Source organism: Rhincodon typus, chromosome 8, assembly GCF_021869965.1.
Source record: "Rhincodon typus isolate 14 chromosome 8, sRhiTyp1.1, whole genome shotgun sequence".
Classification (NCBI taxonomy): Eukaryota; Metazoa; Chordata; class Chondrichthyes; order Orectolobiformes; family Rhincodontidae; genus Rhincodon; species Rhincodon typus.
The window spans coordinates 24586280-24604601 of record NC_063339.1 but is presented as its reverse complement, the minus strand read 5'-3'; the positions used below and the strand labels follow the sequence as shown (position 1 = coordinate 24604601).

Here is an 18322-nt window from a genome sequence, read left to right as displayed (position 1 = left end):
CCATCACTCTGTCTCCTACCATAAAGCCAATTCTGCATCAAATTGACCAGATATCCCTGAATCCATTTTAATTCTTTCTCCTCTCACCTTAAAATTATGCCCTCTAGTTTTGAACTCCCATATCCTAGGGAAAAGACCTTTGCTATTCACCTTATCTATGCCCCTCATGATTTTAGAAACCTCTAATCAGTCTACCATGCAGAACCTTGTTAAAGGCTTTACAAAAGCTCACAGAGACAACCACGCATTCCTGATTTTAGAATATGGGGAAAATCAGAGGCAGGTTCCTCACCACAAATTCCCAGCCTCTAACCTGCTCTTACAGCTGCAGTATTTGTATAGCTATCCAACTTTAGTTTCTGTTCAATGGTAAACTCAGGATGGTGATACTGGGGGATTCAATGATTGCAAAGCCACTGAAGGGCTGATGGTTAGATTCACTCTTGTTGGAGATGGCCATTTGTGTGCTGTGAATGTGAATGCTGAGAGTTGTACAGGTCTTACTGAATATGGGTACACCGAAGATATTTTTGGGGATATCTATTTCAAGATTGTGAATGCCCTGAAGCTTGGTTGTTAAGGCTTGAATTCATAAACTCAGCTTTGATGCTGTTCTCCCAGACCTTGAATTCCCATTCTGTCAGTACTGATTCACTTCCCTGCCTGCAGGTATCACTTCAGTCACCTTGTTTTGATTCCCACTGGAACCAGTAAAAGTAATTTATACCGTTTCACAAGCCCTTAGTTTGATGATGTCTTTGAGAGCTGTGTCAAGATGCCAGTTACATTCGATCATTCTTATCATTCTGCTTTCCATCAACTTATCCCCTAAACACAGGACAAAACCTCATTCTGTTATAGCTGTGATTTCTGTTACATGCTTTACCAGAAGAGTGAATTGATGGGGCTTGTCAAAAAACGCTGTAATAAACCTACTGATGAAAATAGTCCATTTGTAGTTTCTCAAATCAGCCAGCCACCAAATTGGTTTCGTTTAGGATTACCCAGCAGTAATGATAATTTTTTGAGAAAAATATAAATTGGTCTTCTGAGATGAGGTGATGGAGACTATTCCATCTCTGGGACTTGGTTATGATTGACGCAGATGGGTTTAAAGGTTTCTTCTTCAGCACAGTGAATAACACACCTGTCTCTAAGATAGAAGGTTGTAGGTTCAAGCACCACCCTAGTGGTTTCAGGAAATCTAGGATGTAACTGCAATGCAGTACCTGGGAGTGTGTTGCACTGCTGGAAGTGTATGACAAGATCTTCAAAGTAGAGAAGGAAAACTCTTCCAGTAAATTGATGAATTTTTAATTCTCAGCCAGCATCACTAAGTCAGATTATCTGGTTACTAACACATTTGTGGGATCTTGCTTTGCAAATTGGCAGCTGCGTTTCCTACATTACAAACAATCAATACATTTCAAAAAACATATTTTATTGGCTGCATGTGGTGCTTGGGAATATGCTGAGGCTGAGACACAAGAAATAGTCTTCCTTATTTAGCTAGAAATGATCTTGTATGGTTTGAATATCTAGTATGTATTCAGTAGCAGCAAGCACAAAGCACATAAAATATCATCGAATGAAAACTCCATGCACCAGGGGTAAGGTGAGAGGGACTGCTCATGATATCAAGGCAACATTTAACTGAGTACAAGATCACGGACCCCTGGCAACATTGAATGGGAATCAGGAGAAAGCTCTCTGCTGGATGGAGTCATACCCAACACAAAAGAAGATGGTTGTGTTTGCTGGAGATCAGTCACCTCAGTCCCAGGACATCACTGCAGGAGTCCCTCAGTATAGTGATCTAGGATCAACCATCTTCTTATGCTTCAGCTGGACCTGGACAAAGTTTAAGCTTTGGTTGTTAGGTGGCAAGTTACACCATACAAATTCCAAATAATGACCACCTCCAACGAGAGAGAATCAAATAATTTCCCTTGAATGTTGAATGACAATGACGTGGCTGAGATCCCCCACTATCAATGTTAACTGAAAAGTGAACTAGACCGACCATATAAAAATTGTGCTGGCTGGAACAGGCTTGAAATTCTGTAGCAAATAATTAATTAACTGACTTGCCAAGCCCGTTTGCTGTCTATAAGGCACAGGACAGGTATATTATCATATACTGTCCATTTCTGTGGCTCGGTGCAGCTCCGAACAACAGTCATTACAGTTAAGAAAGCACACCATCACATCTACTTCCTCAGAAAGCCAGGGAAATTTGGAATGTCCATAATGACTCTTACCAATTTTTATAGATGCGCCACAGAAAGCATCCTATCTGGATGCATCACAGCTTGGTATGGCAACTACTCAAGACCGCACGAAATTACAGAGAGTTGTGAACGCAGCCCGGTCCGTCACGAAAACCACCCTTCCATCCACTAACTCCGCCTACGCTTCCCACTGCCTCGGGAAAGCAGCCAAAATAATCAAAGACCCATCCCACCCTGGTTCTATGTTTTTCCATTCCCTTCCATTGGGCAGAAGACACAAAAGTTTGAAAACACATAGGAACAGATTTAAGAGCAGCTTCTTTCCTGCTCCTATCAGACTTAAGAATGGTCCTCTCATAGAGTTGATCTTTCTCTGCTCCTTATCTGTAGCTAGAACACTATATTCTACATTCTGCTCTGTTATCCTGATGTACTTACATAAGGCATGATTTGTCTGGTCAACATGCAAAAACGATACTTTTCATTGCATTTCAGTACACGTGACAATAATAAATCAAATCAAAACAGCCCAGTTGATCAGCATCCCATCCACCTCATCAAAACATTCTTTCCTTCCACCATCAACACTCAGTTGTACCTTGTGCAAGATTCACTAAGGCTGCTTAGACAGAGCTTTCCAAATATGTAACCTGTACAACTAGGAAGGGCAACAAAGGTACATGGAAGCAGTACCATTTGCTTCCACACTATCCTGATTTGGAACTATATTGCCGTGCCTTCGCTGTCTCTGGATCAAAAGCCTCAGACTTGCCTCCAAATAGCACTTTGGACACACCTCTATCAGATAAACTATAACACTTTAAGAAAGCAGCTTATTACCACCTTCTCTGGGGCAGTTAGGGATGGGCATTAAATCCTGGGGTAAGCAGCGATGCCCAAATCCCAGGAAGTGATGTTTAAAAGGCAATTCAGACATCAATGCCAGGAGTAGATTTTCATAATAATAACCCAAGTGTAAGCATGAGCCCAGAGGTGAAAACCAGCCCTTGATGGGTAAGTAAAAAGTAATCTTACTTTGATAGTTCCCAAAACTGACTCATATAGGAGCCAGAAAAAAGCGACGTTAGTGATCTAAAAGATTCTTTTGAGAAATTTGGGCTAAACCATAACGTCTGTTCTGTTTGGAAAACTTTTAGCCCGCAGCTTGCTCTGATGGAAGTGTGGTGCAGTTATTTTAGTCAGTCTGCAAAGATATGTTTTCATGCAGATGTCCAGGGTAGGTAGGACTTGAACCTTCTACTCCACAGGTAGGAACACCACCACTGCACCACAAGATCTGACAAATAAGCATGGTACAATCATTCTGGATAATGTGGCTGTCGTGGTTGAACAATGTGTTAATGTGTGTGAGTGAGTCAGATGAAGCTGTGATTGTGAGGGATGGCTCATGGTCGAAAAGAGAAGGTTGTGAAGGGAATGGTGAGGCAGGTAAATTGAGCAGCATGTGGGGCTAGTGGGTCATTTCTAAGGATATAACATTTAAATTTACTTTCACTGATTTTGACCACTTGGGTAAGATCATTGAGTTTCTTGCAACATCCAGTTTCTTTGGACTTCAGTGCAGGTACTGACCACAATGACTATCCACTCCAACCGCCTTTGCCGTGTCACTCTGGAAAGTGGATCCCTCTGAGCTCCTGTTCTTGTTCTTGGAGCACACTGATTACACTTTTGTGCCATTATTCAGTGTTCTTCCTGCTTGGATATATTTTTAGTCAACCTGTTCAGAGACGTTACAATACACCTTTGGAGCAGGTGCAGCTTGAATCTGGGCCTCCTGGCTCAGAAGTAGACACATTACCACTGCACTACAAATATTCTCCAAAAGCCTATTCTCAGGTCCTCTCTAATTCAAGTACTAACCAGGTCTGAGGCTGACTTAGCTGCTGAGATCAGGCAAGATTGGGTGCTTTCACACTAGTTTGGCCTCAGGCAAAAATGCAATAGACAACTTGCACAACAATTGACAGTTAAAGAGACCTGACACATTTATACGCTGTCTTGGTGGCTTGAACCTTTAAAAGGGCTGACACGTTTATAAAAACCAAAAGAACTGCGGATGCTGTAAATCAGGAGCAAAAACAGAAGTTGCTGGAAAAGCTCAGCAGGTCTGGCAGGATCTGTGAAGAGAAAATCAGAGTTAACATGGACCGGACCCGAAACGTTAACTCTGATTTTCTCTTCACAGACCTGCTGAGCTTTTCCAGCAACTTCTGTTTTTGTTCCTGACACACTTATACCCCATTCCTGCAGCTCGAACCTTAAAGGGCTGACACTCTTCTCAACCACTGTCAGCACCCACTACAGCCAGTTGGGCAGTTGGCTTTAAGTCATACAGAAGGTGTTTTCTCTCAGTCATGGGTGCTTTTTGCACTGGGGGCAATGAGCATGGGTTAATCATGCCAGTGAGATTCCCACACCCATTTTAGTGTTCTGTTGAGTTTTATGTCACAATGTTATTTCCAAACATGGCAGCATCTAGACACTTCAAGTCACAACCACATAGAATCCCTGCTCAATTGCTACTGAGCTGAAATATTGCTGTTTTCCAAATAGAAACAATATAGAAACTATGAGCAAGAGTAGGCCATTCAGCCCTGTAGTCTGCTCCACCTTTCAATATTGTAATGATTGTAACGAGGTCAGCCAGCTGGGCCTCATAAAATATGAGCCCCCGATTGGGGCTGTTAATCTGGTCCAATCAGGGAGCCCTGGCTAACATAAAGGGGTGAATGTCAGTGATATTGGGCCTCCCGAATGCTGATTCAGTAAGAGGCAGTGCTATTGGCAAAGGCAATCCATTTGTAAATAAAGGATGATTGGTGATGGGAAGCCAGTCTCTGAAGAGTTATTTCAAATATGATCATGGCTGAGTCTCTATTGGAGCGCCGTTTTCCCATTTTCTCCCCATATATCTTCATGCCTTTGAAATCTAAAAAAAAATCTATCTCTTTATTAAATGTACTTAGTGAGCTGGGCTCCACAACCTTCAATGGTAGAGAATTTCACAGGTCGACTAACCTTTTCATTCATTTTAATTTTATGAGCAGTGATAAATTAAGTCATTAAAAAGGAGTTTTGTTCAGAATTGTCAAATTTCGATCACATCGCTTAACCCATATGAATAAACATAATGCACATTGCTCCAACCAGGAAACACAGAAAGAGATTAACAGCAGATTACAGAGCAAACCATGTTGCAGTATTCCAATCAAGAAATGTATTAAGTTAAAATGTGCAACTTTTTAGCTGAACAGTATAAATTCTGCAAAGCAGTATTGTCAAAATGCCTGGACTATAAAGTAATGTAAGGTCCAAATTAATTTATGAGGTGCACAACCACGTGAATAAATTCAGTTTTGTGTATCACAGCAGAATGAAAGTAATCCTTAATAAGGGAAGGTTGTCAATTCTCAAAGACAGTAGCACAGATCATTTTCCTCACTAATCAAGAATAAAATGCTGACAGTTGCTTCAATACAAAATTGGGCTGCTCTTAGAACCTTGAGCTGAGACAGCAATCAATTCTATTGAGAGTTCTGAAGTTGGTTGGTTTGAATCTTCATTTTGCAAATGTTCTGAAAGGTAAATGCAAAACTGTTTATAGCTTCCTCTATAATTTGTGTGCATTATATCTAGCAATGTCACATGAAGATTTATAATGTTCCTTAGCTGTAATTATTTGGAATAAATATTTATTTGTTCACTATTTACTGAAATGGTGTAATGTACAAAAAAATACAATTGGGCCATAGAATTCCATGTGGATTCTCCCTGTCTCACACTGTTTTCAGTCATGTTGATTTTTGCAGCTGGAAAATAGTGAACATTTCCAGACAATCAGGCCCATTCAGTTCAATTTCTGCTCATAGTGAATTAACACATATTCCTTCCTTCATGCCTGAAAAGGAGTCATTTTTTCCCCTTAGATACGCATAATTTCAGAGGAAGACAATTAAAATTATTACAATAATTAGAAGGGTGGTATTGAGACTTTTAAAATTAGCACATTTAAACTTCCAAAGAGAATAGATTCTAGGGGTTCACCTGCGCCAACCTTGACAGGACCATTCACATAACATTTTTCTGAATTGTAACAGGCAATAAATTCTACCAGTAACATACCAATCAGGGTAGAACCCACCGCATACTATGGAATTATAAATGGACCCATTAATCCTTTTGATTAATTAGTAAGTAGTAAGGGCGTGGAATGCCCTGCCTGCAAAAGTAGTAGACTCGCCAACTTTAAGGGCATTTAAATGGTCATTGGATAAACATATGGATGATAATGGAATAGTTTAGGTTAGATGGGCTTCAGATTGGTTTCACAGGTCAGTGCAACATCAAGGGCCGAAGGGCCTGTACTGCGCTGTAATGTTCTATGTTCTATGTTCTATGACTGGATGTAAAATGTCCTTTCTCTCCAAAAAGGTCCCACTCTGCCATATTTTTGTTTTGGCCAGTTGGTTTGGAATGGGTTTGGGCCACTAGGCAGCATGGTGACTCGGTGGTTAGCACTGCTGCCTCACAGTACCAGGGACCCAGGTTCGAATCCACCCTCAGGCAACTGTCTGTGTTGAGTTTGCACGTTCTTCCCATGTATGCATGGGTTTCCTCTGGATGTTCCAGTTTCTTCCCACAGTCCAAAGATGTGCAGCCTAGGTGGATTGGCCATGCTAAATTGTCCATAGTGCTCAGGGATGAATAGATTAGGTGGGTTATAGGGGGATGGGTCTGCGTGTGATGCTGTCAGGGTCGGTGTGGACTTGTTGGGCCGAAGGGCCTGTTTTCACACTGTAGGGATTCTATGAACTGGCACGTGGATGGGCAACTCTTAAAACTGTTAACCAGCTGTCACTTTTCAGTACAACATAGTTCTTCGTCTTAGGAGGGCAAGATATCAAATCGGTATTATGCACCAGAAACCCATTCCTGTTGCCCATTTATTTAGATAACATGGATGTTTTGCACAGTGCAATTCACAGGCTAGACAGTTTTATCCAACTGGGAGATAGTAAGGACTGCAGATGCTGGAAGTCAGAGTTGATAAAATGTGGAGCTGGAGGAGCACAGCAGGTCAGGCAGCATCAGAGGAGCAGGAAAATCAACGTTTCGGGTCTGGACTCTTCATCAGTTTTGTCCAACTATGGCCAAAGGAATATTTTTGGGGGTGGAGAGGGGAGAAGTGAGTGGTAAATCTTAGAATCTCAGCAGCAAGGAAAGAACATTTGGAGAAAAATGGATGAGACTTCTTCTTCTCTGTTCACAGGCTGTCTATATGTTTTACGCACTGGCAATAGTTTGTGATGATTTCTTTGTTCCAGCCTTAGAAAAAATATGTGAGGTAAGTTAAAATGCATTTACTTACCTTATTGATAGCACTAGAAATAGAAATGGTACCTGAAATCTATATAAAACATTAAGCATCTGATTATATTAAAGGGAATACAGTGAGAGTATGTTTGCATATTTTACCTAACTAGGGTAAGAGTAAATAGTAGCTGTTTTCATAGATTTGATGAGGTGCGTCAAATGATGCTTGAATTCATGGTTTTGCTGCATGCTTTCAATTTCTTAAGCATGGTATGAAGTTATAGAATACCAAGCCAGTTCCAAGCAAAATCATCAACTGCACCATGGTGTCTCAATAGTCCTAACATAGTGCTGCAAAGAAGATGCGTAAAATCTACATGACACATCAGCTTTTACCTGTAAAGTCCAATTTCAAGGACTACTCAGCCTCAATTTTGCTAATTATCTTTATCTTTAGAAAATACCTCTTACTATGTTCATTAAAAATCACACTTTCTAGTAAAAATATACAAAGAAGGTGCATAACTCCACTGTGAATGACACAAGCAATAACGCAGAGAAATTGAATTAATCACCCATACTCCAGGTGATTGACAATCTAGAGTGAAGCAGGAAATAAACATTATTCATCAGAAGATGACCTAAGTGTTTACTACTGAAGTCAATAGGTGACGGGGGACATACTGAAAAACTTTATTCAAACCGTTCTACATATAAGAGGAGTGGAAATCTTTGACTGGAAGTATATCCAATGTCCTATAATGGCTTATCTTTTTTGCACAGAGATTACATTTGAGTGAAGATGTAGCTGGTGCCACATTCATGGCAGCTGGAAGCTCAGCACCTGAACTGTTTGCTTCTGTTATTGGTAATGTCACACATGATTCACAGTTCATTGATGCTCTTCACTTCATTGAAAGCGCATAATAGTTTTAAGATAAAGTCCAGTAAATTGCTTTAATCTGTAAAGTAATGCACGAATAAACTTTATGAAAATGTCATGGGCGTGGAATTTCCCCACTGCCACTCCCATTGCAACTTCATTAGCGGCATGGTGGAAATTTAGATGTATAATTCCAGTTGAGTAATGGTGATGGAACAAGAGTAACTTCTGGAAATTTCCCCAACATGTTCGAACACCAGTTGTATATTTTGACATGACAGAAGGGCATGGTTAACATTTTCAATATTTCTTAATGCTTAACAACTCCTCTCATTATTTCCCAGTTTTTATGTCCTGACCTTTTCAGAAGGTTTGGCTCATTGGTAGAACTTTGACGACTGAATTTAGTGCAGTCTCTTTGCTAGATTTGAAGGTAGAAAGCACAGGTTAAATCCAGTAAGAGACCAGCCACTACTGCAATTATACCAGAGGTGGCGGAGCCACTGGGTGAATATAATTCTCTTCTTCCCTCCCAGGATTCTTAGACATGCAGGCCTGATATTAATTCCGTGCAAGTGAATGCATTTTGAGTGAAGTAAAATTTTGTCTATGTGCTATTAGTAATCTGCATATTATGAAATTGCTAAAAAAATTATTTGGTTATGTGCACTTGAATAATTAGGTAAGGAAATCATTTTGAAAGCTAAGCAGAGAGCCCTAATAGCTGGTGGTGTCTCAATTGAATGCTATTATAAAACGTGAAACTTTCTTTAATAGTAAGATACAGCAGTGAACAATTTCTGAATCATTCTCAAATAACTCTTAGAAAAGATCACATCATTCACTGTAACCTAAATGCCTGCCACATTTTAAAAATTTGATTCTGTAAAGACTCCTCCATGGAACTAACATTGGGGTCCCTGTCTCTTTGACCAGTAGGAAAGACTACTGTTAACTTTACAAAAATCCCAGCCAAGCACTCAGATCCCCAGAGGAGATGTGATAGTTTGCACTTTTGTCATAATGAAAAGCAGTGAAGCAAATCCAATATAACACAACCTTTTATGTTCATTGCAGGTGTCTTTATCACCCATGGAGATGTCGGCATTGGAACCATTGTTGGTTCAGCAGTATTTAACATACTTTGTATCATTGGCGTCTGTGGGATATTTGGAGGGCAGGTCAGTCCTAACAAAAATACTTCTCTTCAAAATAGCACAGGACATGAAGAAAACCTTAAATTAAAATAAAGAAATGCAGATGTTGTTGATTTGAAGCAAGCAGCAATTTTTGTTTTTCTTCTTAACCTTGTTATCTTGAGTTATTGTTCATTACGGATGTTTCTCAAAATCTATGCACCACAATCCCACTGAGTTCATGTGCACTGGTGCACTCCAATGTCAAATCCCCCAGCGCTAGTGGGATTGATGCAAGGGACCTAATGTAAGTAGCGAAAGGTAGGTGGATGTGTTACAACCCTGTTGTCTGCCAGAAAATCCAATGCCCACCCACCATGGTGAGGACGAAGGTGCAACACTTGCCTGTTCATTTCCACCTTTCTCACTATCCAAGGTCCCAGCCACACCTTCCAGGTGAAGAAGCGAATGACCTGCAGTTAATTCAACTTAGTCTTCTGTATTCACTGCTTATAGTGTTGTCTCCTCTGTACTGTTGGAGTCAAAATACAAACTGGGTGATGAATTCATGGAACACGTACATGCTGTCTGCAAAAATGACCCTAAGCTTCCAGCTGCCTGTCACTTCAACATGCCACCGTGTTCTCTGGCCAATATCTCTGTCTCAGACCTGCTGCAGTGCTCCAACGAGACTCAACACAAGCTGGGAGAAAACCATCTCACCTTTCACTGAGATGCCTTATGGCCTTCAGAATTCAACATTGAGTTTAACAACTTCAGAACATGAATATCCTCCTCCATGTTTGTTACCTATCCCCACACCTTTAATTTCTCTTTTGTGTGTGTTATTCCCAGCACAGCCAACCAGATTGAACCATTTATACTTCTTGTTAGCACCATTAGCACCTGTTCACCATTATCACCCTCTTGGCTGATCAGCAACAATCTCTTTGTCTCTTTCTCTCCCACTCTCTCTGGCCACTGTTTCCGAGTCCTCTATTCACTCCCTCTCCCCTCTACCACTGCTGACATCAGCATAAATATTATCCTTTCCCAACTTCCTTCAGCTCTGACAAAGGGTCGCTGGACTTGAAACATTGACTCTGTTTCTCTCTCCACTCCTGCTGCCAGACCTGCTGAGTTTCTCCAACTTTCTGTTTTTGTTTCAGTTCTCCAGCATCCGCAGTTCTTTGTTTTGTTCGGGTGAGGAAAGAGTTGCCGATACTCCTTAAGTATTGTTACTGTTCTTTCATTTAGCAGTCTTTGCCATGGATTATTTCTTCCTTAACCAATCCTTGTAGAACTGTGCATTATAAAGTGTATTAATTGATACTTGCGTGCTATGCTACTAGCAAATCTGTGTTTAAATGGTACCATTAAAGTAATGAAATATACCAGAGGCAACACTATACATTATTTGACACCAAAATATTAAGGAGGTACTGGGGGCGGATGACCAAAAGCTTGCTTACAGAGGTAGTTTTTTTGAAGGAAAGTGAGGGGGAGAGGTTTTGAAGGGGAACTCCAATGCTTACAGAATCTGGCAGCTGATGGCATGGCCACCAAGGATGAAACAAGTTAAAATCAGGAGTGCTCAGGAGCCTGGAATTAGACGAACAGCGATATCCGAGTGGGTTGTGAGGCTGGAGAGATTATGGAGATAGGGAGAGGTGAGGTTATATAATGGGTTTTTAAAGCAGTTATATAATGGGTTTTTAAAACAAAGATGATTTTGTTTTTAAAATTTAGGCACAACTTAAATGGGAATAAATGTAAGTCAGCGAACACATGGGTGAAAGGAAATCAGTACCAGTTAGGCCAGTGGCAGCAGAGTTTTGGACCACTTTAAATTTCCAGGGAGTAGAATGTGGGACACATTCCAGTTGAATAGTCAAAACTGCAGGTAACTAAGGTATGGATAAGGGTTTCAACAGTAGAAAAACTGAAGTGTGTTTCGAAGTAGCTGATCTTATTGATACTGCAGACATGTTCAACCAACACTTCAGAATGTACAAAGCTAATAGAAGGCTTTACAGGTTAATCTATTTGTTCACAATTACAGTAATGCAGAAAAAAAATGAAGCATAACCTATATTAGCCATACTAAATTGGTGCATTAATCCATCTGATTAAATGGGCAAAACCCACAAGGGATAAAGTACCTGATTGAATAATTCCTCCAGATAATTTGACAGCACGCTTTAAAAATAAATTCTCCTAATGGGTAAATATTACCCAGTTTTGTCTTTGTTAATCTCTTTCACTTTTGCTACTTCAAGCATAATGTGCACAGCATTACCCTTAATATTACAGAATTCCTTTTTCCCACTTAACCTTGGAATTTAGAGTCATAGAGTCATACAGCATGGAAACAGATCCTTTGGTCCAACAAGTCCACACCGACCATGTTCGCAAACTAAACTAGTCCCACCTGCCTGCGTTTAGCCCAAATCCCTCCAAAGTTTTCCTATTCATGAACTTATCCAAATGTCTCTAAATGTTGTAACTGTACCCGCATTCATCACTTTGCCTGGCAGTCATTCTACATGTGAACCATTCTCGATGTAAAAAAAAAGTTGCCCTGCATATCCTTTTCAAATCTTTCTCCTCTCACCTTAAAAATATGCCCCCTAGTTTTGAACTCCCCCACCCTAGGAAAAAAACCATTGTGATTTACCTTATCTATGCCCCTTATGATATTTATAAACTTGAATAAGGTTACCCCTCAATCTCCAACACTCCAGTGAAAAAAGTTCCACCCTTTCCAGTCTATTTTTATAATTCAAACCCTCCATTCCCAGCAACATTCCGGTAAATCTTGTTAACTACTACTAATTAACTGTAGCAATATAGTAACATCCCATAAACACACCCTTGGCAAAGGCATATTCAGTAAAATAGATTGTCTCACATGCAATTCTATCAACAAGAAGAGAACCCCAGCTTTTAGCTGTAACAGAGAGAAGAATAAGAGCTTCCACATCCAACTTCAAGAGCCCAGCAACTGCAGGAAGCCAAAACTAAAAAGTTCTGGTTCTCCGGAAGCTTGACCCCACCCATTTAGGCTGCTTCTATTGTTCTTTTTTTAATCTCTGGTTGCATGTCAGGAAAGTTTGATTTGATTTGATTTATTATTGTGACATGTACTGGAAACAGTGAAAAGTATTGTTTTGCATGCTAAACAGATAAGTCATACCTTACATTAGTACATCAGGGTAATATGCAGAATATAGTGTTGTACCTTTTCTATCGCTGTAACACTGTATTCTACATCTTGTTATATTCCCCTGAAGCACTTACATAAGGTATAATTTGTCTGGTTAGTACGCAAAACAATAGTTTTCATTGTATGTCAGTACATATGTCAATAATAAATCAAATCAAAACAAACTTGCCAGACATGTTCATCCAGCGATAAAGAAATCCTATTATTTATATCCAAGAGGCCAGTTCTAATTCAAAAATCAAATCACTCAAACCTTTCAAACTCTGAAAGAGAAAGATAGGATTATAGAATCCCTGCAGTGTGGAAGTATGCCATTCGGCCCATTGATTCCACACTGACTCTCCAAAGAGCATCCTGCCCAGATCACCATCAATCCTGAGGAGCCACCTTTTGCTGCTGTGCCGATTCACTTTCACTACTACCTGCGTCAGACACACCAATGTCAGAGGCTATTGCTGTGGTCATTGCTGCCAGGGCGCCCACCACTTCACTGCCACCAGCATCACAGCCGGCCAAAGACAAAGTCACCAATCCTCAATGATATCAGACACATAATTAAAATAATGAGATCACTATTATATTTGTTTGCTAATCGCTCTTGTCACAATGATCTTTATTCTTTCTATATGTGAAACATGAACAATAGAGAAGTATGCACTCCAGAAATGTCCTTCCTGGCAAACTAATACATCACAACCCTTCTGATTAGCGGGTACCTCTGGTGGCAGACTGAGCAGTGGGATTGGTGTGACTCTGCCAGCTGATTGTGAAATGATTGACATTGAGAGAAAACAATAAAATAACATAATAATAAAAGAGAAATACAGGGACATACAGGTAAGAAGATTGAGTGTAATCTGTAGCTGGTTTACTGATGAAGCATCTTCTGTTGTTTGTTTTCCTGCATAGCTGTGGACCATTTAGAACATTGAATACTAATCTCTCACATGGTATTAGGATTGAAAGTGCTGAAGGCATTGAATACACATTTGATAACCAGAGGAACAAAATGTGAAAGTTTCTATTGAGAAATCCTGGCTTTTTTTTTCTCATAGCTTCATTTTATTTTTTACAGATCGTATACCTGACGCAGTGGTCGGTGTTTAGGGATTCATTATACTACACCATATCAGTGATCCTACTCATTGTGGTAAGTGGTACTTAAGGCCCTCCTCCCACCACTATTGGGCTTTTGCCCAGGATAGGGAAGTCAGCTTCAATGTCATGGTCTTGTTCCAGTGCAGACACTGAAACAAATGACCGCCTTCTGCATTGTAATAATTCTGTGATTCTAAGAGGAGATGCCTACATTGTTTCCAGTGGACGCTTCCTGCCAGATATATCCCCTTGTCATTTCCCCCCTTTCCTGCACTGCTGACCCTAACCTCCCAAGCCAAGGGCCTGGCAGCCTGGCCCCAACGAGACCTTTGACTTACCTGCATTCGGATTCCCACAGATTGGCTGTAACCCCAGAAGTGGCTACCATTTAACTGGTCAGCAGCTTTTGGAGATGGAATTTTCTTGCTGGAAGGGGCAGGAATCATGCCCAGAACCGGTCGTAAAATGACTGCTGGCCAATTCTGTCAAGCAGAGGTCGTCTGGTCCCGGTCTTCGACTTTTAAATGGGAAGACAGTACTACTACCACCCCATGTAAAATGCAACCTAAAAACCTACTGACCAGGAAAATAGGGGGGTGACAAATGACCTCAGTGTTGAGACTGGAGGATGGAGGTCTAATTCAAAGGTTCTACCAGAAATTTGTCCAGTTCTGACAAACACCTATGCAGGTCAATTGGTAGCCTCTCTGATTTAATGGATGTGCAAAATAGATCAAATTCCACAAGAAAAAACATGCATATTGAATTTTATCAGAAAATCTTTGTCTATCAGCTTCGCAAGTCTTTACTAAGTTCTAAACAAGCAATAAATGATGACAATTTACATCAGGTTGCATGTGTTTTTTTTAATAGAATGGTCTGCAAGCATTCATGTATCATTGAAATTCTCATTGTTCTATGCTATCTCCTTAAACATAATTTGGTAAGATTTTAAGAGTCCATCATTAAGGATGAGATTGTTGATTACTTGGAAGTGCATGGTTAAATAGGGCTGCGTCAGCATGGCTTCATCAAGGGGAGATCACGCCTGACAAATCTGTTAGAATTCTTTGAGGAGGTAATAAGCGAGTTAGACAAAGGAGAGCCAGTGGATGTTCTTTATTCATTCACAGGACGAGGGCATTGCTGGCTAGACAGCATTTATTGCCCATCCCTAATTGCCCAGAGGGCAGTTAAGAGTCAACCACATTGCTGTGGGTCTGGAGTCACATGTAGGCCAGACCAGGTAATGACGGCAGTTTTCTTCCATAAAGGACATTAGTGAACCAGACGGGTTTTTCCAACAATTGACAATGGATTCATGGTCATCATTAGATTCTTAATTCCAGATATTTATTGAATTCAAATTCCACCATCTGCCGTGGTGGGATTTGAACCCAGGTGCCCAGAACGTGATCTGGGTCTCTGGATTAACAGTCCAGCGATAATACCACTAGGTCATTGCCTCCCCAATAAGTGATCTACTTGGATTTCCAGAAGGCCTTTGACAAGGTGCTGCATGGAGGGCTGCTAAATGAGCTAAGACCCCATTGTGTTAGGACAAGGTACTCGCATGGATAAAGGATTGACTGACTAGCCGAAGGCAGGGAGTATGGATAAAGGGGTCGTTTCAGGTTGGTAGCCAATGACTAGTGCAGTTCCACAGGGGTAAGTGTTGGGATCACAACTATTCATGTTATACATTAATGATCTGGATGAAAAAACTGATGGCATTGTTGCTAAGTTTGCAGATGACACAAAGATATTTGGAGATACAGGTAGTGTTGAGAATGCGGGGAGGCTGCAGAAGGACTTGGATAGGCTAGGACAGTGGGCAAAGAAGTGGCAGATGGAATACAATGTGGGAAAGTGTGAGGTTATGCACCTCGATAGGAAGAATAGAGGCTTAGACTATTTTATAAATGGGAAAAGGCTTTGGAAATCTTAAGCAGAAATGGACTTAAGAGTTCTAGGTCAGGATTTTCTTAAGGTTAACATGCAGGTTAAATTAGGAAAGCAAATACAATGTTTGCATTTATTTTGAGAGGGCTAGAATATACAAGCAGGGATGAGGCTGTATAAGGCACTGGTCAGACCACACTTGGAATAATGTGAGCAATTTTGGGCCCCGTATCTAAGGAAGGATGTGCTGGTGTTGGATGGAATCCAGAGAAGGCTTACAAGAATGATACCATGGATGAAGGACTTGTCATATGAGGAGCAGTTGAGCACTCTGGGTCTGTACTCACATAGAGTTTAGAAGAATGAGGGTGAGATCAGGTTGAAACTTACAGAATACTGAGATGTCTAGATATGGTCATGAAGACACAAGAAGGAGAGACTAGGACTCAAGGGCACAGTCTCGGAGTGAAGGGACAACCTTTTACAATTGAGACGAGGAGGAATTTCTTCAGCCAGATGGTGGTTAATATGTGGAACCCATTGCCATAGTGGGCTGTGGAGACCAAGTCATTGAGTGTACTGAAGACAGGTATATGTAGGTAGGTTCTTGATTGGTACGGGCTTCAAGGATAATGGGGAGGAGGCAGGAGAGAAACATATCAGCTGTGATTGAATAGTGGATCAGACTTGATTGGCTAAATGACTTAATTCTGCTCCAATATCTTACGGTCTTATAAAAGTGCGTCCCAATAACCATAGTGACTAGAATTAACACATTTGTGTAGGTGAAGAATAGGAGGATTCCTTACTTGCTCTTGGAAACTAACATTTTGTCTATTTCAAATTTGATGAGTTTGGGAGCGGGTGTTCTCCACAAAGTTGTTGACAGAAAATAAACTGTGCAACAGAGAAAGGAACAAATGGCAAGAAAATTGCCGATCTTATATGAATATAAATTCTTGTGCAATCAATCCAGTGAGGTTTTGGATAACTGTATCTGTAAAGCTGTTTCCTAAAATGGATGCTATACTGTTATAAACCAAAAAATTGTGGATGCTGGAAATCTGAAGCAAGAACAGAAATTGCTGGTGAAACTCAGCAGGTCTGGCAGCATTTGTGCGGAGAAAGCAGAGTTAACATTTCTAGTTCAGTGACTCTTCCTCAGAACTGGTATTTGGCTTCAGGCCAGAGCTGCAAATTGATTTCTTGACTGCAATAATAAAAAGAAAAATACTTACCCTTAAATGAAATCTCTTCTCTGGAAGAAATGTCAAAGGGCAGTTATTGACTGGCGTAAAAACAGAATATGTTGGAAATATTTGGCTGCAGGTGGCCATGTCTATGAAGAGAGAAACAGAGTTAACTTGTTTCAGGTTCATGACCATTCAGTAATGCTCCATACACTGATTACAGCTTAATATGCTGAGTGTTTCCACTACTTGTGTTTTTAGATCCACTTTCCAGCATCCAGAATATTTTGATTTTGTTTCACTCTTAACCAACTAACATTTTGTTAGCTTTTACAGTACTCAGCGGGCATGTGCTCTAGGCCCTCATTCTCATGAAGCAACACTGTCCCTTTATTCTGTTTATTCTTTTTCATTTCTCCACCACCCCTTCATCCCTTGAAGGTTTGGATTCCGTAAGAGGTTAATTCTGTGGACACGATGAATATCCTTGGATGCAAGTAGTTATTCTTGCGGATATTAAGTGTACATAAGGGGTTTTGCATGTGGGAACACCACAGCTAAATGCAACCCTGTTGCAAGACAACAATCACAGATTTATCAGTGTGGAGCTGGAGGAACACAGCAGGCCAGACATTATCAGAGGAGCAGGAAAGTTGACGTTTCGGGTCAGGACTTTTCCCCATTTCTGAAGAAAGGTCCTGACCCAAAACGTCAACTTTCCTGCTCCTCTGATGCTGTCTGGCCTGCTGTGTTCCTCCAGCTCCACACTGTGTTATCTCTGACTCGAGCATCGGCAGTTCTTACTATCTCTCAATCACAGATTTATGAAGTCTGCCTCAAAACTGCCAGCCAGCTTGATTTTTCCTGTGTCTTGGTTGGACTGATTATAGGTTTCCCCACCACAGTTCACTCAGCATTGACAAAGCATAAAGTTTGGACTTTCATTAATCAGCATGACTGACTGATTCATTGTGGAACATCATTAAATCACAAGGGAGTCAGCCATTGATCTAAGATGTTAAGAAAGGTAATAATTTCTATTAATTTCAAAATAAACTATAGTTTATTTCACTTCCAAAGTTTCAGTTCCTACACTGAACTGTACTTTCAGTTTCAAAGAAGAGTCAAAAGAACAAAAGAGAAGTACAGCACAGGGACAGGCCCTTCGGCCCTCCAAGCCTGTGCTGATCATCATGCCCTGAATAAACTAAAAAAACAAACTTCTGCCCCTATTTAGTCCGTGCCCCTCTATTCCCTCCCTATTCTTGTATCCATCCAGATGCCTCATAAATATTGCCAATGTGCCTGCTTCCACCATC

The 18322-nt window shown here is 40.6% G+C and overlaps 1 protein-coding gene across 1 annotated transcript in view; it reads left to right on the top strand.

The window, feature by feature from the left end:
• The window catches only part of LOC109933285 (sodium/potassium/calcium exchanger 4-like), a 263903-nt gene that overhangs the window by 202336 nt on the left and 43245 nt on the right, over positions 1–18322 (top strand). The window contains exons 4-7 of the mRNA XM_048599827.1: positions 7525–7599; positions 8352–8436; positions 9529–9632; positions 13889–13963. Coding sequence (XP_048455784.1) covers positions 7525–7599; positions 8352–8436; positions 9529–9632; positions 13889–13963 — 339 coding nt within the window. The remainder of the gene's footprint in view (positions 1–7524; positions 7600–8351; positions 8437–9528; positions 9633–13888; positions 13964–18322) is intronic.